We start from the raw sequence: 22,576 nt of genomic DNA, 5'->3' as shown, positions 1-22,576 counted from the left end.
GGGCGAAACTCGAGGCTTTCGGGGCTGCCGCGCCGTCCCGGGGTGAGCGCCGGGCGCCGCCGCTTTCGGGGCTCCCCGGGCCCCTCCCTGCCCCAAACGCCGCCGGTTTGGGCTCATTTTCGCCGCCTGTTGCCCCCCCGGGGCGCCTCGGGGCCCGGCAGCACCGCGCGAGCGGGCGGTGTCGCGCCGCTGCCGTTCAGCGGCTTTGGCCACGCTTTGGGTGCGAATTTTAGACGCTCACTTCGTCTCAGGTAACGCTTTAGTAAATACCTGAATGAGGAGAATTTGGGGAGTTTCCTTCCTTCTTGCTTGTGGTTCCAAGGTGCGCAGATGGGGGATTTAAATGCTGCTCGTCAACCTAAAATCTCCACGGTTTTGATACAGCGCCAGGTAGTGTTGTGAATACACAATTACAAAGTGTGTTTCAGGCTTTTATTGTATGAACGTGTTATGTGTAATTATTTTGGCAGTTTGCTTGAGCATCACACAGGATGCGTGCAGCAGGCTTTTAAACTTGAGAGGTTTTCAAACTTCATTGATTAGGTTCTCACAGGGATAAGGTCCCATGAAGGTATCACCTGGAAGATATCGCTTCCTCTTCAGGGAGAAAAGAAACGAAACTGGTTCGGGATTGTGGACATAAAAGCATTGCTGAAATGGCATGATGGTAGGCATGGCATACGCAAGGAAAGGCGATACCCTCTTTCAGAGGGGGGAAAAAGGCAAGTTATCCCCTAACAGAGCTTGCCTTTTTTCCCCTGAAAGAGGATATGCTCTATACAATACGTTAAAGAGGTAGATGAGATTTGGGCCAAGGGCTTGCGGATATCTTGAAGCTTGGCTGTGATGAACACTCCTGCTAGCGCCTCGAGTCGTGTGTCTAGGCTCCCCCGATTAGCGCTCGCTGTGTAGTAACCCAAACCTTCGCTGCGCCCGTGGGTCAAGTGCTCTCGTTGCGCTGGCAGCGCTGGTTGATGTGGTTTGTGTGATAGGTGCGCGATCCAAGCAGCTTGCCAGCCCTGATGGTTTCGTAGTCATCGTAAGCATGATTAGGGGCACTGAGGAACCACTGTAGCCCAGAAGCTTATCGCTTTTTTTCCTCCTGTTCTTGAAGAGGCACATGCCAAAGATAGCTTTCCCTGGTTTGTTTTCTCGCATGGTTGTACACGTGCTTAAACTGCTCTTGGTATTTATTAAATACTTGGAAATAACTTTCTGAAGTTTCATCTTTTTCATGGGCAGGTATGGGTCTGCTGAGGAGAAACTCTTTAACAGTTCATAGCACAGCTAAAAGGAAGTTTACCTTTAGGCAAGTAATAAGTAATTATCTTTGTTTATGCTCTAAACACTTGTTTATTGTCCAAAAACGGTGGTATATCTCAGACTCGGGGAAAATATTTATACCATCAGACTAAATAATGAAGTCCTTGTGGTTTGTGATCTCTGCATGATTGCCCCGGTTAGGATATTTCACTGACTGTAAGCTGGTAGTATGCTTTGGATGTTTCCAGATCTTGTTTACACTGCTGTGAAACTATATCTCTTGTTTAGAGGCTTTTAAATAATAGCCCAGTTCCCCAGCTGACAAGTGCAGATCTGCTCGGCAGAATGGGACTGTTTGCAAGGGAAGAACTGGCTAGATGAACAGGGTTGGAGTGGTATTAAAGAGAAATGGGAAGGGAGAAGGAGTAGGGACCTGATGGGAAAGAAGTCTTGGAACCTGTGATGTTTGAAGGCATGGAAGGGATTCAGATTTGGGTGGGGAAGGAGGAACTTTCAGGTATGTGGCTATTAGCTCTCTGATCTGGAGAGGCTGCTTGTTTTTTTGTTTGCTTGTTTTTAAATCTAGAATGAACAGAATTGCCTTTTTCTACATTTTTCGGTTCCCTAGTATTGAGTGGCCCTAAAAGTGAGCACTTGACGGTTACAGATTCGGTATAACATGTACAGCTCTTCCATGGCAGGAGGTTGCATGCGAGGTGACTGAGGCTGTCTCGCTCACTACCAGTGTTTTAGGGTGGGACTTGTTTGCTATGCAGCTGATTCAGGATTACAGGCATAGAAGCGTGTGAGAAATAACATGGCTTATTTCTACAGCACTGTGGAAGTACAAGTCACAATGGTAGTATTTAGAATATAGAATGAAAATGGTTACTGCACAAAATAATTGCTTTAAAATACTGAACTGCAGTAGGTAGCTGTCCCTGCTTTAAGAGTGTGCCTTTTGGTAACTAAATGAGGTGATTTAGCTGCAAGTTTCCATGTCGTCTTCATTTGAAAAAGTGCAGACTTTGTTCATGTTTAAAGTCCATGTTCCAAATTTATTGGTGTTAATGTGCTTAGATTATATACTTTGCTTTAAGATGTCAAAGAGAAAAAAATCTCCTTTTTATTTCTAGCTTATAACACTGCAAAACTAATAACTTAATGATTATCTGGCAAAAAAAAAAATGTTGCTACTTCCCAGAAATACTGATTCAGTCTTAGCTTCTGTGAATGTAGTCTGAGCAAGAACTGAGCTAGTGTTAAAATTAAGCCATGCATCTCCTGGGCAGACACTCAGATGGTCCAGGTATTTTCAATCTGTCCAGGAAAGTAAAGCAGCTCTCGAATGTAAGTACCAAATTAGGCATGGTAAATGTTAAAAGCTAAAAACAGGCCCTCTTTTCTCTTATATGTTTGTGTGTGTGTGTGAATATATGTATGATATATATAAACTTTATATATATATATATATAAAAATATATATATATAAAGAATATATAAAAACATTAGTTTGCCTCTGTTATGCTGTCTTCCTTTATCTGTAAGATGGACAAGCTGTTAATGACTCCTATGTCATAGAAAATGGGATCTTAGCTAGCAGGTTTTTAGAGGGTGACAGACCTGTCAACAGAAATATCCAAAGATGAGGGAGATGGTGTGTTCCTGGTCCTGAATAACTGTACGTAGAGGTGTACCCACTGACTTTAAGACTGTGCTGAATAGTGACCACCAATGCAGTGTCCCACTGAAATGTGATTTGAATCAGTATAGCGAGTTTTTTAAGATAGACGCTTGTGTCAACCCTTGACCAGTCTTTTTTTGAAATCCTGGCAGACGTTTATGGATTTACTGAGCAGTTTATAGTCATGCATTTTCCTCTCGAATGTAAGTTAATGGCTGTGCAGTAGAGAGCATACATGCAGTGCTGGCACATCTGTGGTGTCGTTATATTGGTTTTAAAACAACCACAATATCTCAAACAATCATGATCATTTTCTGTTAAGTTTCATTTAATGGCCCGTGCCAATGGTAAGGTTATCCAGAAAAATCAGTAAGAAACACTGCTGCTTTATGGAACTTCTAGTAAAACCCTGCATGGAGCGAGGACACGACTGTGGTGGGGGACTTCCCTGGTTAGCAGGGGGGATCAAATGGGCTTCAAATTTCTCTTGCTCTATGAAGGCTACTTATTCTTTTCTGCAAGCAGAACTTTCTGTTCCCAGCAATTGGAAAACTGCTTTGGCATAAACAAGACAGAACATGCGTTTGTGCATAATTCTCTAGAGGCACAGTTATGCAAATTGGTTGTAAAGTAGCAGTGACTTCAGAAAAACTAGAGTTTAGTTGAATGTTTTAGATGGAGAGGTTTCTCTAGTAAAAGTTAAATTAACCCTTTATCTTTTACTGGTAAAGTGGAGTTAAGTATCACTGAGTAGCTTGTTCATCCAGTAGTATTTTGATATTAATAGCAGCAAAAGATGGATGTGAATTGGACTAAGGAAAGGCATATTTGATTGTTGTCTTGCAGGGCACAAGACTCTCCTAATGGGGTATGTTTCCATCAGAGGCTTGGACTTCATAAAAATTGATGAAATTGTTGCCTTTGTTAATAAAATAATGTAATACAGAGGCTCATCACTAGCTGATGTTAAGTGTATCAACAAAATAAGATACAGAAATTTAACAAGCTTTCTGTATGCAAATTTCAAATGATGGGTCTTCCTTCTGATGTGGATGGTAAAATTACATTTCACAAATAATGGTGATATTGAATCAGTCTGAAAGAATAGTAATTAAATGTGTGGGTTTTTGTGGCATTGATTTTTTTGTAGAATGGTTTGGGCCTGTTCCATAAGTAATGCATAATGGCATTCCTAAAAAGTATTTTGTAGTGCTGAAATGTTAACTTTACCATTACATTTGTGGAAGATGGCCCAGTTTAGACTGCATTAATCATTGTTCCTCAGTAGCGATTTTAAAACTTGAACATGTATGCCTGAACTGAGCACAAGATTAAGTTCAGTGTGGTGTTTGCAGCTGTGTGATCCAGATGTGTAATCCAAAGTAGTATGGCTTTTAAATATCCATATTTTTTCCTCTCCTGTTAACTTTGGCTACTTCTCGGTGAATATCGTAGTGTCATTTTAGCCCTTACTTTCTGCCTGCACCATCTGGGTATACATATGTTCATGACCCCTTGGGAAAAGGTGGAAAACGAATCTTCTGCAGCTTGTCTTGGAGTTTAAAGAGAACATGTTTGCATGGTGTGTTCTGCCCTTCCCCTCAGGACAAGCTGTAGTATGGGCAAACAGGAAGCTAAAGTTAAACAGAGATTATATGCTGTAACTTAGTATATTGATTTTGATATACAGATAAATACTCAGTAAACAATTTCCTATTTTTCAGATTTTCAGGATGAATCTGGAAAAACTCAGCAAACCAGAACTACTGACGCTGTTTAGCATTCTTGAGGGAGAATTAGAAGCAAGAGATCTTGTCATAGAAGCCTTAAAGGTATGTTGTCATTTTTGTTTCTATCATGGTAATTAGAACAGTAGTACTATATGTTCTGCAAAATACTTGCATCCAATATAAAGTTCAGAAGCAAAGATTTATTAGTGTCAGAATTCCATCTTAATATCAGCGGTGTTAGATAATGAATGCTGTATATCACTTTACATCTTGGAATTCCTTATTGAAAGCTGGTTTCAAGAAAGAGCATTTCAATGTTTAGATGCAGCCTTATGTGTGTGCCTTCATCCTTTCTGATGAAGGGCTGAGGATTTATGTTACCATGAGAAATGAAAAGGGTCTATCAGACTTGCTTTGGTTTGTGTTCTTCTTTAGTAAGAAGGCTTTTTTAAAGCAGAACATCTTCTCAGCAGGAAGGATCAGATTAATCTTTTGTTGAGAATAATGTTACACTTTAAAAAGAGCATCCATGGCTTTATATCCTACGAAGCCAATATAAGCTGGCACCGTTGCTGAGGGAAGCAGACCTGCGTGCCCTGCTACTTATTTTTTCCTTTTACTGGCACAAGCATCAATGTAACTTGCAATGAACTAGACTTGTAACTGACACCGGCTAAAACTAGCCCAGCAAAGAAGTCGGTTTCAACCCATGTCAGGTCCCCAGTGCAGCTGACATTGTGGTCGTGTGAATGCTTGTGATGGGACATGCTGGGGTGGCGTGGGAGCAAGCGGGACCACTTCTCGCAGGATAGCCCACGCTGCATGGAACTGCGGCCCACGCGGCGTTAGCGTACGTGAGTTAGAAACCCTGCGCTGGATGTGCGCGGGTCAGGTCTGCGGGCTTCCAGAGGGCTCCGTGCTGGTGCTCCTCTTGTTCAGGCAGTATGGACCACGGGACTGTATGGGCTCTGGTCAGTTAGGGGTGTCACTGCTGAGTCTAGAAAATATTTTCAAAGTAGGCAGGCTGCCTAGCTGACACTCTGCCTCAGTGAGGTGGAATTCTATTCACCCTAAAGAAATTGAAAAGCATCCCTTTTGTTTAGTAATTTTCTTGTTATTTGTTTTTTGTATTTGGTGATCGAAGACCTGATGTCTCTCTGGCCACGTGTTGCTGGCCAGAAGCAATAGCGTCTACGTGCAGGTTTTGTTTCTGTTTGGCTAGATTGTATTTCATCCTTCAAGGTTCAGGACTTTCTTTCTTGTTGCAATTAACCTCTGGGAGACTACCACAGTGCTTGGTAGTAGCTGAGGGAATGGCACTTGTCAGCTCTTTAAACTTCGTGTTGTGTTTTTAAGTACATTCTCTGCGACTTGCACAGGCTTCCAGCTTGTTTTTGAGTGCTGAAGAAGCTAAATTTGCTCTGTAAAATCACTTGTGCGTTGGTCTCGCCTATCTGAGATTGCGCCTTTGTTTATACCCTGACAGCAGCAATTATGTGACTACAGTGATGATGTCAGATCCAAAATGGGCTTCGCTTTGTCACTCCATCCAGAGCTGTTCCTCTGGGTGTGCATTAAAATGGATCTGTCTCATGCACCTTCTGAAGGGGATAATCGTTCCTGTTCTGTCATGCTGCATTTAATGAAGTGAAGGTGTTCTTATGAGAATTATTAAGGTATTTTGCAGATATTCATCCACTAGTAATTTGGTATACTGCTTCTAGGGCTTATAGTTTGGAATACACAAATCCTGTTCTAGGCTGAGCTAATATTCTAGTTGTTGGTCTACTTTTTTAATAGCCGATTTCAGTATGTTAAAGCAATACTGTATTTTTTCCCCTGCTTTGAGTCTTGAGAATGGGGGTGCGGTTTTGTATGTACCTTTCCATTTTCAGCCTTGTTCGTTCTGTCTTGCATTGTAGATTTAATTAGTTCTGACCTAACTTTCTTGTTTGATCTCTCTTCTGATGGTTGAAAACAAAAAGCTGGAGGCTCTGCAAAGATCTGACCTGCTTTAAAATGATAGTAAAATATCCATGCTACCTTAACATCAGTATATATGTCACTTGAAATAGTGCACAAAGAGCTTAATTTTTTAGTGCGTGTATGGACTCTACCTTCAAGTTCAGATATGAGGCCATCATGGAGATGAAAGCCTCAGGAATATTCTTTATCCATTCAGTAACTTTGAACTTAAACTGGAGTGATATAAAGGATGGGAGAGGTGGATTTTTGAAGAAATGAGTTGTGACAGTGTTCAGTGTTGAAGGCTTCTTCCAGAAGACCTGTGACTGCTCATAATGTTTAGGCTTTCAGGTGTTTCAAAACAGGACTGGCAGCTTGCAGGTCTGAGAGCTGTGGTGGCTTAGTCGTGCTTCAGACATGTCTGTGGCTTGATCCCAAATGAGAACCGAAGAGGAGGGGAACCTCCTCTGAAACGGGACATCTGTGTGCTTATTGTGATCTCTTCTTTTTTGCTTTTGAGCAATCTTTTTATTGTTACCTTCTAAGTGGTGTACTAAAAAACTTGGCTCTTCTTTTTAGACTCTACTTTTAGAGTAGGCTTGCAAATTTCTTGTCTATCTTGGGATCAATCTTATTTTGATAACATATTTTGATGACATAGAAATAAAAGTATAGTTTTGATATTGCAATCCGAAATACATATAATAGAGTACAGAGACTGGAGAAGAATGCAGCTCCAGAATGCAGATTTTTAATGCATACCTTTGAATAATGAAGTGCTATTATCTTTTCAGTTGAAATTTAACCTATAGTTCCCTCTGGCATGAAGAATGTAATACAGTTCAAATACCCTTTTAACATAACTTGTCAAGTACACATAGCTGAGAAGAAATTAAATGAAACTGTAATCTATGCTGGGTAATTATCTGGTATGAAATGCAAAGCTAATCAAAGGTTGGTGCTTTTTTATACTTCTGTAAAGGATACACTAATGTCTCCTTTTAAGAATACAAGGAAAACTGGGTGTAGTAGGAAAATGGCAGTAAAAGCTTCAAATTAGAATTGGTTCTGGCTGCGTACAGCCTTGCTTCCAGATCACTGCCCTGTAGGAAGCCCAGTCGGCTTGAACCTGTAGCAAATGGTGAAATATTGTAGATGTCCCAGCTGTGTTCCGTTATTCATGTCTAAAAGCTAGGTTTAACGTTGCAGCTCAAGTCTGGCTTTGGGCTGGCAGTGCAGTATTGCCCTTTTGAACATTGCATATGTTAAAGAAAAAAACTCATGTAACCACTTACTATATAGTACCTGGACAGAGTTTCGGTGGCAGAAAATTCTTTGCCTTGCTTTGTCTGTCTATTTAGAATCCACAAGAAGCGAAATTCTGGTCCCATTGTGCTTTTCCTTTTGTTTACTAATAGTAACTGCAGTAACCATTTTAAAATGCTTCACCCACTGAACTATTTTTAGTTAAAGGAAAACCCACCTCAGAGTAATCTGTTTACTCCTGTTTGGATAAATACAAAATTGCTGCTGTGAAGGAAAAGTCCTCCAAGACTGAATTAAAGATTGAACCTGAGAGGAGTTAGGTTTGTACATGTTGGATAAATCAAACTAAGCTCTGCTGAGAGGAGTCAAAGCATCGAGGGCTGATAAAAGCATTTGTGTCTTTCATGCACAGCTAAACCATCTCACTTGGGGTCTTGCAGCTGTTTTTCTTGATTGTTCGGGGCAGTACATTCTGCCTCTGCAATCAGATTTCTTTTGAGGCCTGATAGTCTTATATTAAGTGCGTATGTATGTAGGAAAGAGGCAGTGGGCAAGCGGAAGTTCTTTAGAATATGGCATAATCTTTAAAGTAATGGCAGTATTTTTCTACAGCAGTTGCATGAGGCAAATATATGTCCATGGTTAAAAATCAGGGGTTGTTGTTTTTTTTTTTTTTAAACCTACTGTCTGATTGTCCAATAAAGTAAGAAAAGTGCATTTCCTCTCGTGGACTAATTTGCTTCTAATTAAGATTTAAATGCTTCTGAAACCTCTGAATTTTTGAGGCACATCCTGTGCTGTATTGTTATAGGCAGGAACAAGGATCAGCACAGAAAAAATGTGCCTTCGTTTGAGAACTTGTAACTTAACTTCAGTACAGTCTTCAGTCGTTGATATTCCTGCCTGCTTAAAAAATCTGGCATTTAGTAGAGAGAATCCATGCATGCAGATGACAAATCCTAAAATAGTTCCCTTCTCCCTCATGATATTAGGCCACTTGTTTGCTGGCACCGGCCCTGTTTCTCACTGTGTCAAAACCAAGGCTGTGACGCTGGCTTTTCAGGGACCGCTTGCTTAGTTTGCTCCGTTACCATCCTCCCCCTCTCCGCCTCCCCTTCCCAAATCCTCACGCTTTCTGCCGTGGGTTGTCTCCCTGCACCGCTTCTGGAGGTGGGATCCCTCCGCTCCTGTACGAGGAGAGGAGGGGTGGTTCGCTGGGCTGATTTAGGTAGCCCTGCCTCGGTTTATAAAGAGGAATATGCTGGGTCGCCTCAGATCAATACTTCTACCTTATTGCGACTTGTCCGGGCTGCCCGCCTCCGTTGCGGTTCTTCCGATGCCGTAATTTCTCTTGTATTGTTTTTAATTGAGCGATAGGTGTTCGTCACTGTCTCTTCCTCCTGCGCTCTTGCCATGGACCTGGTCCTGACGGGTGAAGTCCATTTCAAATTGCAATGTTACTTCAATTCCAACTGGAGATACTAGAGTAAAGGACTAAGTGAACACATTTACTGTGTTTAAAATACTTTTTCCAGTGCTTCAGTTTTTTCCTCTTTATTTTAACCTTGATACCTTTTTGAAAAAAAATTTTTGCTTGAAAATAGCTTCCTGTGCACTACACAAATCTCAGTGTTCCCCTCAGAACATACCTTAAATCTCATTTCTTATTGTGCTCCTTTTCCTGTAGTTATAATCACATTTAAATCATCCCGAAACCAGATGCTGTCAGAGTTACGTAAGTAACACTAGGGGCTAGATTGTCAGCCCTTGCTGCCGTGTAGAAAGGATTGCATGTGTGAACTACAAATTAGTCCTCTGAATTGCACACCATGGCTGAAAACAACTCGGTATTTAAATAAATCTCTGTTGGTATATTAGAGCACTTTGTTCCCTTCCCCCCATTTTTTATCAGAATTCCCCATACACTAGAAATAGTTCTGTTTACGTTTAGAAAACAGGAAACAACTTTGTCTTATTTCTTTAGCAGTAAGGTTTTAGGCAATTTACACTGCAGTAGAAACTGGCTATTTTGCATTGATGACTGAGAGCTGGGCATTCATTGCTTTACTTCTGAATTCAGTAAGCCACTCTATAAAGCAGCATTAATGCATTGCAAAGCTAAGTGTTCATTTTTGTCAGTAGGCTTGGAGATTAATTTACGGTGCAGTTCCAAAAACAAAAAAAATCTACCTCTTGTTTAAATAAAAAAAACTTCAGTAATATAAAACCTTACTACAGATGCTAGTAAATCTTTCACAGATGGGGCTTTTTGCATAGCTTATAAAGCAGCTTAGGTCTAGCAGGGCTCCAGTGTGTGTTCCCCTTCTGGAATGCAGTTTTTCTTTTGGAGGGGGGGGGGGAACTTATTTGCTTTTGCTTTTGTCCTCCGATATTTTTAGATCCTCCGGTCCCTCCCAATACCTAGATAGGCTCTGAACAAGGAAGAGAAGTGCGGGAACGGCTCCAGGTTTGCATTGCCGCCCGGGTACCTTTGGGTGCCGCGCTGCCGGGTGATCGAAGGGCAGTCTGCGCGCTGTGCCGCTCCCAGGGCTGGGCTCTGCTTGCACGCCGCAGCCCCGCGCTCCCTGGGACCCCGGCAAAAGCTTCTCGGGAAAAAATGCCCTTTTGTGCTGCTTGCTGTTTGTTAAGAGCATTTCTTAACCTTTTCAAAGTTGGTAACAGGTATTACATGGGCAAGTCTGGGTGGCTCTTGTTTACCTGGCTTGTTCACTTGATGTAGTATTTGTAACAAATACAGTATTTGCTTTAATTTCTGCTCTGCAGGTTTTGCTAGGGGTTGCTTCAGATCTGGAGCTGAAGCTAATGCAAGAGTCAATCGCGCTCCAGCCTTTGGACATCTACTTCCATGCGAAGTGGGTGGTCCCACCCCCAGTTGCCTCCTGTGTCGGTGATTTCTGTGGCCTCAGCTTGTCTTTATTTCCAATATCTGTCTCTGGGGGAAGAAGCTAATAAGGAAGTTCAAGGCAGCTAGAATCTATTTAAAGATTATACCATTCTCTGCAGTCTAAAGGAGGAACTTCTGTACAAATTACTGCTGGAGAACTGTTACCCAAGTAACTGCACTGTTTCTGTTGTGCCCAGTGTGAAAACCTAAACTCAAAACTTACAGGCGAGAGTAATATCCCACTTTGTATCCAAAAAGTACTTAAAATGAGTGCTGGAAATTCCCACTATTTGATGTTCCAGTAAAACAAGTTGTAAAGATTATTGAAGGCAGAGAGAAAATACTGTCTCATAAACAAGCTTTCAATAAAAGGAAATCTTTTTTTTTTTTTTAAAGTAGATTATGGGAAATGCTCAGCCCAAAACAGTCTAGAATTCCCCAGGGAAAACAGCAGCTTTTTCCTAACAGAGTGAAGCCTTTGCGTGTCTGCACAGGAAACATCTTTTCAGTTGTTTCAGATATTGCTTCTGCTCCATAAAATCAGAATTATCCTTTTTCAGAACAGACTAGCAGAGGTCAATTACCCTAATTTGAACTAAAAGCCAGCCAATTTAGAGCATTACCCCTGCTGCATATGCCTAAATCTTCTGATCATTGGTTTTAAAAGTAGTTAACATGCCTTGCTGCTCCCCCCCCCCTTTTTTTCAAGAGCAGCCCCAATTTAAATATTATCTCTTTTCCTTTTGGGGGAGGGCAATATAATAGTCCTAAAAATTCTCTTCTGTCACCAAGCCGCTTCTGTTTTGGAAGTTGAGCAGAAACAGTATTTAGGAACGAATTCCGGTTCAGACTGGACAAATTCACAGCTGTTGGAGGTGCTACGTGTACATGATCCTGGCGGTGGTGGTTGTGCTGCAGAGTCGCCCCGGAGCTGCCCCCTGCGTATGGGGACAGTGCCCTGCGCAGGTCACGTACCATGGTTTAATTTCAGGGGAACGGGGCTGATTCTTGCAGTGAAGGACTGGGCTGTTCAGCGAAACCGGTAGCGCACAGGTGTTGCGGGCAGCAGGCGGGAAATCTGGATCCCACATTTCCAAGTGCACAGTAGCCCAAATGCCAAAGCAGTGGATTTGTTTTTGTAAACGAGCTGTGGTCTGTCCAGGATGATCTGTTTAAGACTTGCTGTAGTCTAGACGACTTTTAATTAAATGTTTATGCTCTGCTGGCTACTAAAGGAGAATAGCTGGACTTCGGAAAGCTATTAATGTTATGATAGTCTCATCTGTTTGTCATGCTAGGTCAGGAAAATACTTAATTGCTCAAAGTAGCAAGGAAGAACTTCTTGTTCTTTCTCGGACAGGAAATAAACCACCCCCAACTAAATTCGACACAACCTAGAGCAAACGCTGACGAGAAGCAGAGGCAAAACATGTCTTTGGTCACACTTTCAGTACTCCCGAAAATCCGAGGGTATTTGTAATGTGAGTGACCTTAACTGATAAAGTTTAATTCCAATTTCTTAAGCTCTTTACTAGAAAGAAGTGACCCAGAAGTAGACTTTTTTGGATGTCCTCATGCTTGCTTACACTGTTAGAAGCACTGATACCGGTCTGGAGAGAGTTTCCGTCCTTTCATGGTTGCAGAGTAACCACTACAGAGGTGGGCTCTAGTTAAAAGGGAAAAACAGCTCATCTGTGAAAGCAGTTAAGCCAGCTGGATGAATTTTCAAATTTGTATTTAAAGACTTTCCAGTGCTTGAGTCACTTGCAAGTTCCCTACACATCTGTAGGAAGGTTTAGTCATTTTTATAATGCTTCAGAATAAATGAAGATTCCCCACCCCTCCATTTATTAAAAAAAATTAGGCCTGTGGTTTTTCCTGTGATTCATTAAACCTCGGATGGCTCATTATCCAAGACGGCCCTCCCATTTCCAGGGCTGATCTTTTCCTTCCTCTTCCTTTTTTTATGTAAAGCTTGAACAGTATCTTAAGCTCTGATCAAACATACTTGGAATCAAGTAACGTCCACTTTTCTTTGGAAGATAGAGAAACAGGAAGCAGGATCTGGAATCACTGCTTTTGTGTGATGTTTCTCTTTGTTTACTGCAAGTGTTAAAATACAGCCACAAACTAGCATTATAGGACAAATGTCTCTAAATGTTTTTGATTTTTGGAAGATGTATGGGGAAAAAAAGGTGCTTTTCTTGTTGTTGTTGCTTAGTAATTTATAAAATTCTCCTATTGAGAGTAGAGTTTGCCTTTGATTATGTTTTTTCACGCTAATTACATGGTTGCAGCTTAGAATATAGTTGAGACCAGAAATTCTCCTGAGCTACTGAGTAAAGCAATACTTTATTGGTGGTTATATCAATCCTCTGACCTGTAAGGCTCAATTATTTTTTTCAACATCCCTTTAGTAAAGCTGAACTACGTGAAGCAGTTAGATGCTGAAGAGAACTGGAGTAGCAGATTTTTCAGAGCTACATATAGAATGAGGTGTTCAAATTGCATTTATATCTCAACTTCACAAATTATCTGTAAAATAACTTTTAAAAAGTTAACTTTCTTTGCCAGAGCAATTTGCTTTTCTGTTTCAGTGAATCTGTATCAACTGGTGTGTGGGGTGGTGTTTAGAGAATCACTGTCCCTCTTGTGTACTGGAGGGAAATGTTTACATTTTCAGTGCAGTTTACTGGAACACCAAAAAATAATCATTCCGATAAATACTGGCTTCTAAGCTGTCTTTTAATTTTAGTCAGACTCTCTCTTTCCTATCTAAAAAATATCCTTAGGAAAGGCATTCGTGCTGGGTAACGCTCAGTAGTTTGCCATTCTTAGCTGAAAGGCTTTCTGAAAAAGCGCAGCTAGGCTGACGTTTCCCTCTGCGGAGCAGACAGCTTGTTTTTCCTGCCCCCCGACAGCTGAATGCCATTTTGCAGGATCAACAGAGCCCAGGCTTTGTGGGACTTGTGCGAAGAACTCTTTATTAATTCTGAAAAAGCTACTGTGTTTAATTTGGTATGGCTTACTTTCTGTTTATGTTCATAAGGATGCCCAGATGTGTGCACAGCATACATATAAAGCTAAAACGCACATGATAACATACAGAGAGCATTTGTTTGGGCCAGGCTCTCAAAGCAAAAACATCATGCTTGCTTGCTGTCAAAGTGCAGCTAATATCATCATTTTTCTCTGTAGATCCCACAGTACTTTGCTAGGGTATGGTTGAAATTAAACCACTCTAAAGGTAATAGCATGTTAGGGAAAGAGAATCTGGTTAAAGATACTGGGGCTAACTCCTGCCTTTCACAGAGGAAAATGTTGTAGGTAACTCACGCAGAGGAGCGATAGCTTTCTTTAATGCCTTGCTAAAAATGTAACTATGAAGAAGAAAACAATCATCTACGTGCTTTAGAAAATTGTAGTCACAAGTTCTCTTGTAAGGACTGATTACCATGACTATAGTGAATCAAGAAGAGTCAAACTTAAATCCTGGATTTCAAAAGTATCCTTTCTTGGCATAGACAGCCCCATCAGCAAGCACCATCAGAACTGTGCTTTTAATAACCCATGCTGGAATGCTCCATCTGGATGGGGAAGCACCCTGGCTCAGATTTTTCAGAAGTGCATAGCGCTTAGGCTATAATTGTTTCAGTTGAAATTAATGATTAAATTTCTTGGAGCTAAGTTAGATCAACTCCGAGGGCTCTTGAGAATCTCAGGTCTGTTTTATTCTTGTCTTCTGTTGAATGTATATTTGTTCTCATATGGATTCTTATCATGGTGGTAAAAATGTAGATAATATCTATTATAAAGTTCTGTTTTGCATATCTTTTTTAGAACTTCACAGTAGCCTTTCTAAGAGATGAAAAGCAATAGGATAAGATTACAGTATCCTAACAAACAGATTTCCGACTAGAATGGCTGATTCTAAATGTTTTAGGACATGCAGCACAGTATGTGTAGGTTTCTGTAGTTCTTGCATGTCATTGAAAGAAGGGTAGTCATTCCTATCTTGTTTCTTGAGAGGCTTCACTGTGTTTAGTCTGGTTTAGAATATTAAGGATTTTGTTAACAAGTTACAGATTTGTAGGCTGTTGTGAGAGTGAAATGCTTTAATTGCTCAACATGAAATTCTTTGATGGTGACATAGCTGAGAAAACCACACAACTGCTCTTCCACTGGAACATCAGTAAATTATTAAATCTTTCAGTGAGCAAGAACTGATATTTATCTTCTTTCCTTTTGCAAATCTGTGGAACATAACTCATGGACTAGATAATAAGTAGCTGTGGCGTGAAGAGGTTCATCAGCTAACTCTGTTGTGGAAATGCTTGAGCCTTGAAACCTGTTGGTGTGGACTTGGCTGAAACATTCTTCTGTACCAGGCAGCAGCTGTGACAAGTACTTATGGTTATGCATAGGTAGTTAGTTGCCCTGCACTTAAGAGCTCAGAGAAGCATGCTTGGTTTGGTGGGTTTTGTTTTGTTTTAGCAAAACTTTCTATTCTCTTTTATACTTTGTTTGAGGCCGCTTGATTAAAAGACTTTTCATTTGGAGAGCTATTGAGAAATTAATCAAGGCATGTGCTTATAAACCCACACACACTTGTTTTGGACTCTCTGTGAATGATATCTATCTGCTTGTGTTCTGATTATGGAAATGCAAGTGCTTTTTGCAAAATTTCTCAAGACTCCAGGTATCTTATTCATTTGGAGAGCAGGTGGCTTCTGGGAATGGTTGTGAAGCAGTGGGGTCTTCCAGTTTTGCAGTGCTGATTCAGGTCTTCAGCCAGCAAGATCTGGGTTCACTTTAATGTTTCTGATACTAAAATTGTTTTTTTCGTTAGTGGGGGGACCATCAATTTCTGCCCATTTTAGATCTATTAATGAGGGCTTTTTATTGGCTTGGAGTCTAGTTGAAACTTTCTTTATATGCTAAAATTCTGATAGTCAGTTTAGAAATCCCTTCTGAGGACAGAAGGATTATTATGCTCTGATTTACACTTTTCACTTTTCATAGTCTAACTTATTTGAACAGAGTCTGTGCCACCAGAGGACTAACATATGCACCTAGTATGTGAAAAACATGGTGTTTGTCCCCTTTTATTGGCCTCATCAGAAATGGCAAAGTCCAGATGGGCCTTGGAGGTTGCACTATTCCTCTTGTGGGTACAGAAGGTAGGCAGACCACTTAACCAGTTACTGCCTGTCTTATGGATTAGTATCTTCTTCCTCTCTGTTAATCAGGTACCTTTAATGTTACACGCTTGTCTTTTCCTGTCTTAATACTCTTAGGTAAGTCCGATTCATATTCTGTTAATTTCTTTAGCTCTAAGTGGAAAAGCTGGGGAAGAGGGATACTTCTCTTAACTGCAAATGACTTTATTCAGCTAGTTTGCTGTTTTTAGTATATTGGAATACACATTTGTTTGTATATCTCAGGCCCAGCATAGAGATACATTCATTGAAGAACGCTATGGCAAGTACAATATCAGCGATCCGCTAATGGCTTTGCAGAGAGATTTTGAGACCCTGAAAGAAGGAAATCATGGTGAAAAGCAACCTGTCTGCTCCAATCCCTTATCTATTTTGAAAGTGGTGATGAAACACTGCAAGAACATGCAGGAAAGAATGTTATCCCAACTAGCTGCTGCAGAAAGCAGACACAGAAAGGTGGGTTGTTCTACTAAGCTGTGCAGAATAACATAGTTGCATTTTGATAAACTTCAACAAAAATGCTTAAATGCCGTGAGTTTGTTTAAAAGGGTTTTGCACCTTTGTTTAAGCTTCTTATCACTCAATATGGGTGATATACCTACTGTTTCCTTCTGAGAAAATGTTCTTGAAGGTATTTAAGCAATGTTTGGAAGCTTAAATTGTAGGAAGACTGAGGAGCCGCTAGATTCATGGTGAGCATGTTTTGGGAGAGCCTGTAATTCTGGTAATGAGATACTGCAGGGTCTCTTGGGAAGTTCATGTTCTGGCTTTTTTGTTGAGTTAATAGAATCTCAGTCATTCATGTAATTCAATGTTAAATCTGAAGGAGCTCCTTAACTGTGTCCTTATGGCAAGCAGTTTCATTTCAAGAGCTCATCTTCTTCTTAAGTGGAAGAACAAATTAAGGTTCTTTAAAATAAACTTTGCACTGCAGTCCTCAAATCTCCTGTAAGACACTGGGGAGGGGGGAGTCTGTATGCAAATTACCATCAAAACGGTAGCTAAGAACATCTCGTTATAATTGTTAATGCCCTGTGTCACTGTGATGTGTGTTCTGAGGTAGTGTGTCTGCTCCTGCTTTTTTATTTATATATACCTATATATATATAAATGGTCCTGCCAGGAAATTCTGGTAAGGGCACTGTATAACCAACAACAGATACTATGAATCCTGTAAGGACCTGCTTCCTCATAAGCTTCTCAAGGCTGTTCTGCAGTCTGGAGAAAAACATGCAATTTGGCTACTTAGTACTAAAATGAAGATGCACACAGTGCGTTTTCTAACCTTTTTCACAAACTGGCTCAACTATACAAGTTAGCGACTCAGTGCAATTTGTCCAAAAGCCTCTTTTATATGATTTTGAGTTGAACTTGATGTCTGAGGTTACCATGTCTAATTTGGGCTGTGTGAGAAGGTGGTGATTTCCTCGTGTTACAAATCTGTAGGCGTGCCTTTGCATTAAAGTAACTGAAGTTTGTTTGGAAGGTGATATTGGACCTTGAGGAAGAAAGACAGCGGCACGCCCAGGACACAGCGGAGGGGGACGATGTCACCTACATGCTGGAGAAGGAGAGGGAGCGGCTCACCCAGCAGGTGTGCTTTGGTAGCTGGTAATTACCCAGCCCATGGAAACCCAGGGCTCCTGGCTGCTCAGGCTGGATGGTGAACTCAGTACTGATGTGTAATTGCACCTTTATGTTGAAAGAGTATTGGGGCCCTCACTCCTCTAAGGCTTTTCTAGTTTTAACATTTAGATGTGAAAAATGACCTTAATTTTCCTGCTTGTGTAGCTGAACAGTGCTAAAAGCTATTAATAGATGATTAAATGCTTTGAAAACTTATTTCAGGCTGAAAGCTGAAACATGCTCAAGAATTGCACTGTGCTTACAAGTGGTAGAGCTCTCTGGTACAGAAAAGTCAGGATAAGACATGAAAGATCTCCTGTGTGTTTTATTCAGAGACAATAATAAAAAGCTAAGCTGCTGTTTTCTGTTATTCAAGCACTATAGATCTTCATAACATACATAACACATCAGCATTTTAAAGTCTAAATACCTTTAAAAGGCAGACCGACAAGTAAATGAGGTGGAAGTAAGCTTTTCTTCAGATAGCCTCTTTAATCAGTGCATGGCAAATTGGGCCTAAATTATGCTAAAGGCCAATTGAATTTCATACATGCTAACTACTAGTTAGTAATAATTCTTAATACATGCTGATGGATTGAGTCACTTGTCGTACAAGACTGTCTTACAGATACCTTGGGCAAGAACCTCTTCCTTGTGTTAGGCATTGCCATCTTTTACTAGGGAATTTCTCCAAGATATTTAGTAACACCTTCCATTTTGGGAGTGTTATACTTCATTTACTTTCAGGAGGCTTTGTTGGTTCCCTTAGAGTCCTTTTTTGTTCTTATCTTCCAGTTGGAGTTTGAAAAATCCCAAGTGAAAAAGTTTGAAAAAGAACAGAAGAAGCTGTCAAGCCAGCTGGAAGAAGAGAGGGCACGCCACAAGCAACTGTCCTCCATGCTTGTAGTGGAGTGCAAGAAAGCCACTGCCAAAGCAGCTGAAGAGGGGCAGAAGACAGCAGAATTGAGCTTGAAATTGGAAAAAGAGAAGAGTAAGGTGAGTAAACTGGAGGAGGAGTTGGCATCCAAGAGGAAGCGGGGCTTACAGATGGAAGCACAAGTAGAAAAGCAGCTCTCAGAGTTTGACATTGAAAGAGAACAGCTGAAAGCCAAGCTGAACAGAGAAGAAAATCGTACAAAAGCCCTGAAAGAAGAGGTGGAATGTTTGAAGAAATCCCTGAAAGAGCTGGAGGCTTCTTGCCAGGAGCACAGTCCTGCTGAGCCTGTGCAGCCAAGGCCCTCGATGTCCAGAGGTGTCGTAACTGACAGTGCTACAGTGAAGTCTGTGTCTTGCCAGACAGAGTGTCTGCAGGCAGACAGAGCAGATCCTGCCAGCACAAGCAAAGCCATGCATACCACATTTCCTAGCCCTACTACACCTACTCATTCCTATGCAAAATCCAATGGTCATTGTGATACCGACATGCAAATGGGAAGTGAAATACAGCAGACAAATATAGCAGAGAACCAAGTTCAAAAGGAGAAGTCTGCTGGTGCAGCCCCAGAAAGTGCAGTTGAGAATGGAAGTTCTCCTGTAAGAACGGAGTCACCAGTCCATCTGATGTCCCAGCTCCCTTCCAGTGGGGTCTCTCTGTCTCCCAGCAGCACAGCTGCATCCTCTCTAACACCTTCTCCCTGCTCCTCGCCAGTTCTGACTAAACGCTTAGTGGGAGCTTCAGCCACCAGCCCTGGTTACCAGTCGTCCTACCAGGTGGGGATCAATCAACGTTTCCATGCAGCTCGGCACAAGTTTCAATCTCAGGCTGAACAGGACCATCAGTCAAGTGGTCTGCAGAGCCCACCATCAAGGGATTTGTCTCCTACTCTAGCAGATAACTCTGCTGCCAAGCAGCTAGCCCGAAATACAGTCACTCAGGTCCTTTCCAGATTTACCAGCCAGCAGGGACCTATTAAACCAGTCTCCCCTAATAGCTCACCTTTCGGCACAGACTATCGAAATCTGGCAAATGCTGCGAGCCCCAAAAATGAATCTGGTCATTCTCCAAGCGCAGGCAAGGTTTCTAGTCCACTAAGCCCATTGTCTCCTGGAATTAAATCGCCAACCATTCCCAGAGCGGAAAGAGGGAATCCACCACCCATTCCTCCGAAGAAACCTGGCCTTGCTCAGTCACCTGCTGCTCCTACTCCAGTAACCAAAACCGCTTCTCAGGCATCTTCTCTAGGTGCCCCCATGGACGTGGCAAGTAGCTGCTCTAACAATACTGTAGTGTCAAATGGTAAAGACATTGAGATACTCCTGCCAACTAGCAGCTAGTCTCCAGAAAATGTGAATGTGACATTCCATGGCTTAGCATCCTAGAGCTAAGACACTGTTTTTCCACTCCATGTTATTTATTTCCATAGAAGCAGAATCTGTCTGTATAAAGCATTTAGTATATTTTTCTTTTTCAAATAGGTAGGAAAATATTTTTGTTTATGAAGAAACCTTAACTACAGCTATACAGTAGCCTCAAGTGTCTCATGGCAGCAGTCAAACCATCAGAGATGACAGGAACCATAATCATGTGCTGGGACCTAACTATCAAACTATAATGGGACTGAAATGCTACTTTTAAATTATGCAGAAAAAAACTCATGCAGACTTTTTACTCCAGATGAACATTTTATTAAAAGTGCCTGAACTAAGCCTGCAATATGAATGTGATTTTCTGAAAAAGGCAAGGAGGGGAACCATCTAGCTGCAGAAATGAATTCTTCTGTGAGTCATGAATGTTTAAACCAACACTGTTTTTAATTCTTTCCATTTGTTGAAATGAGTTAGCAAATATGCTACAAGTAAGTTCTGTAAGGTGACCACCAGACTGACAGAGTCAGCCACATTTTGCCCTTTAGGACATAGGTCCTAGGTATTTTAGGAGGTGCACATAAGTTTCTTGGGGTAAAATTTAGCCTTAGTACAATCCTGATTACTTTTCTCTCAGTATTCATTATCCACGTAGTGTTTTGCTTTCCTGTAACACGTGTTCTGTGGAAATGCCTGTGTGCTTTAAATGGCTAAATTCTAGTTTCTGGCGAGTCACCTTTAATTTCAAATTATTCAAGCATTCTACTGTTGTGTTTAGAACTTCTGAGAAAGGGATCTTGCTATTACTTGATAATGATCTTGCTATTACTTGAAAAGAAAAATCATTAGTCCATATGGTACAGGTTTCTTGCAACAGTAAAATGGGATCTTCTACTATAAAAGAAAGCAATAATTTTTTTGCTCACTTGTATCAATTGTCAGACTGACCTGGATTTTACTGACTAGCTAGCTATAGAATCTTGCCAGCTTTCACTGGATGCAAATATGCAAACAAATCATTGCTGTCATATGTAATTGGTTACATATGTAGGTAATTTTACACACATACATATTAAATACACAATGCAGATATAAATCTTAAGGTATTCTTGAGGGTCTCCCTAACATGAAGATAAGGTGGAAATTTATTAAGATTGGGGGAAAAAAACTGGTTACTTAGGGGTAAGGAGTTGCTGAAGTCTGTGGCAATCTGTATGAAAACTTATTTTTCTAAATGGGCCCAACAGAAGGGAGAAGCAACAGATTCCAGTGCAGAAATGTCCATCTGAGGCAAGAAGTGTAGTCCTCACTGCAGATGTCTTGCATACGCTGCCTGCCATTTGGTGGCACAGTGCAGTTTGGTTTTCTGAGTGATTGTGGTGAGAAATAAAAGACAAACGCAATACAGATCAGTGGTGCAGAGGTTGAGAGCATAACCCTGAGCTGGTTATCCCAGGTATTGTATGTGAACTGATCCTAAACTTAGAAGCTAGACTTGCTGCTCAGTGTCATGCTATGTTTAGCATTTCTTGCTACAGCAGTGTAAGGTTTACATAGAGCGTAGCTACCCACTGTCAGAGATGCTTTTTCCTTTGTCATTTTTTCAAAATTTATTAGACGAAATACATCCTACTTTATTGTAGGAAAGATCCCTGCAGCAACTGGGAGGATGCACTACTGTACATGACCTAAGCTTTGAGTCTTATTTTGTAGGACATCAGAGCTCTTGTGCTGCTTTGAAGTGGCTGTTGTCTGAAGTGACCCTGCTCTTCTCCCACACTGACATGGCGGGTATTTAGATTACAGCAAGAAAGGTTTTTGCAAACCTTTCAGTAGCCTTTTGCATTGTGGTTTTATGTGCCGCTGTTCCTAATCCATTGGAATAGGCTATGTACTAACAATAGGAAGGTAGTACCACCCTGGAGATAAATGGGTAGTGACTCTTTGGGAAGCACTTTTTTTAATTTTGAAGTGTCCACAGCAGATGATTTTTTTTTTTTCTCTTGAGGAGAGTAATTCTAAAAATTGAGGGGCAGATGGATTTTTGCCCAAGTATCACTTCCAATTCAAAAGTGAGGCTTTTGTATACACTGCTTTAACATCTTTCTTTGCTTTTACATTAATCTAAATGGTATTATCCCCTTTCTTTATCGATAGCTCTATAGAGAGATACTATAATGAAGTTTATTAGGAAATGCACTGAATACTGTTTCTTCTAAAATATAATATGGGAAGGGGGTATGCAAAAGAATGTATTTTTGCTAGTAGCCTATCTTCTGAGAGAAACTAAGCACAAATATTAAAATGAATCCGACTAATTCAGTAAGACGCATAGAGTTAGTATTTAACTTTTGCTGTAGATTCTGTGTGGAAGCAACTAAATATTTCTTCTATAATTCACATCTGTTACAAGCAAAAATCGTTGCAGAATTTGTCACTGGCTAATGGAGTATAATGAAGTGCAAAATGTATACACTAGTATTAATTCATTAACACTTGTAAATTTGTAAAGCCAAATGTACTGAGCTGAAGACTTTAATCATTTTTATAGCTGATGGCATTAACCATGTTAAACATTCATATTATCAATAAAGGATTTTATTTTTAAGGTGTG

At 40.8% G+C, this 22,576-nt stretch overlaps 1 protein-coding gene across 1 annotated transcript; it reads left to right on the top strand.

The window, feature by feature from the left end:
• Nucleotides 1–328: 328 nt before the first annotated feature.
• On the top strand, nt 329–22,576 carry CTTNBP2NL (CTTNBP2 N-terminal like). The gene is made up of 5 exons (XM_026077337.1): nt 329–390; nt 4,672–4,779; nt 16,258–16,488; nt 17,519–17,626; nt 18,454–22,576. The coding sequence occupies exons 1-5, from the start codon at nt 331–333 to the stop codon at nt 19,930–19,932; spliced, it is 1,986 nt and encodes a 661-aa protein (XP_025933122.1). The 5' UTR covers nt 329–330; the 3' UTR covers nt 19,933–22,576.

The sequence above is a fragment of the Apteryx rowi genome, unplaced genomic scaffold (assembly GCF_003343035.1).
Source record: "Apteryx rowi isolate R43461 unplaced genomic scaffold, aptRow1 scaffold_45, whole genome shotgun sequence".
NCBI lineage: Eukaryota > Metazoa > Chordata > Aves > Apterygiformes > Apterygidae > Apteryx > Apteryx rowi.
The sequence above is the reverse complement of the archived record's forward strand: the minus strand, read 5'-3'. Positions and strand labels throughout refer to the sequence as shown.

Coding starts and splice junctions, on each gene's coding strand:
- CTTNBP2NL (XM_026077337.1), top strand. CDS start 331: ATGGGGGATTTAAATGCTGCTCGTCAACCTAAAATCTCCACGGTTTTG. Junction 391..4,671: donor CGGTTTTGATACAGCGCCAG/GTAGTGTTGTGA, acceptor CCTATTTTTCAG/ATTTTCAGGATGAATCTGGA. Junction 4,780..16,257: donor TTGTCATAGAAGCCTTAAAG/GTATGTTGTCAT, acceptor TGTATATCTCAG/GCCCAGCATAGAGATACATT.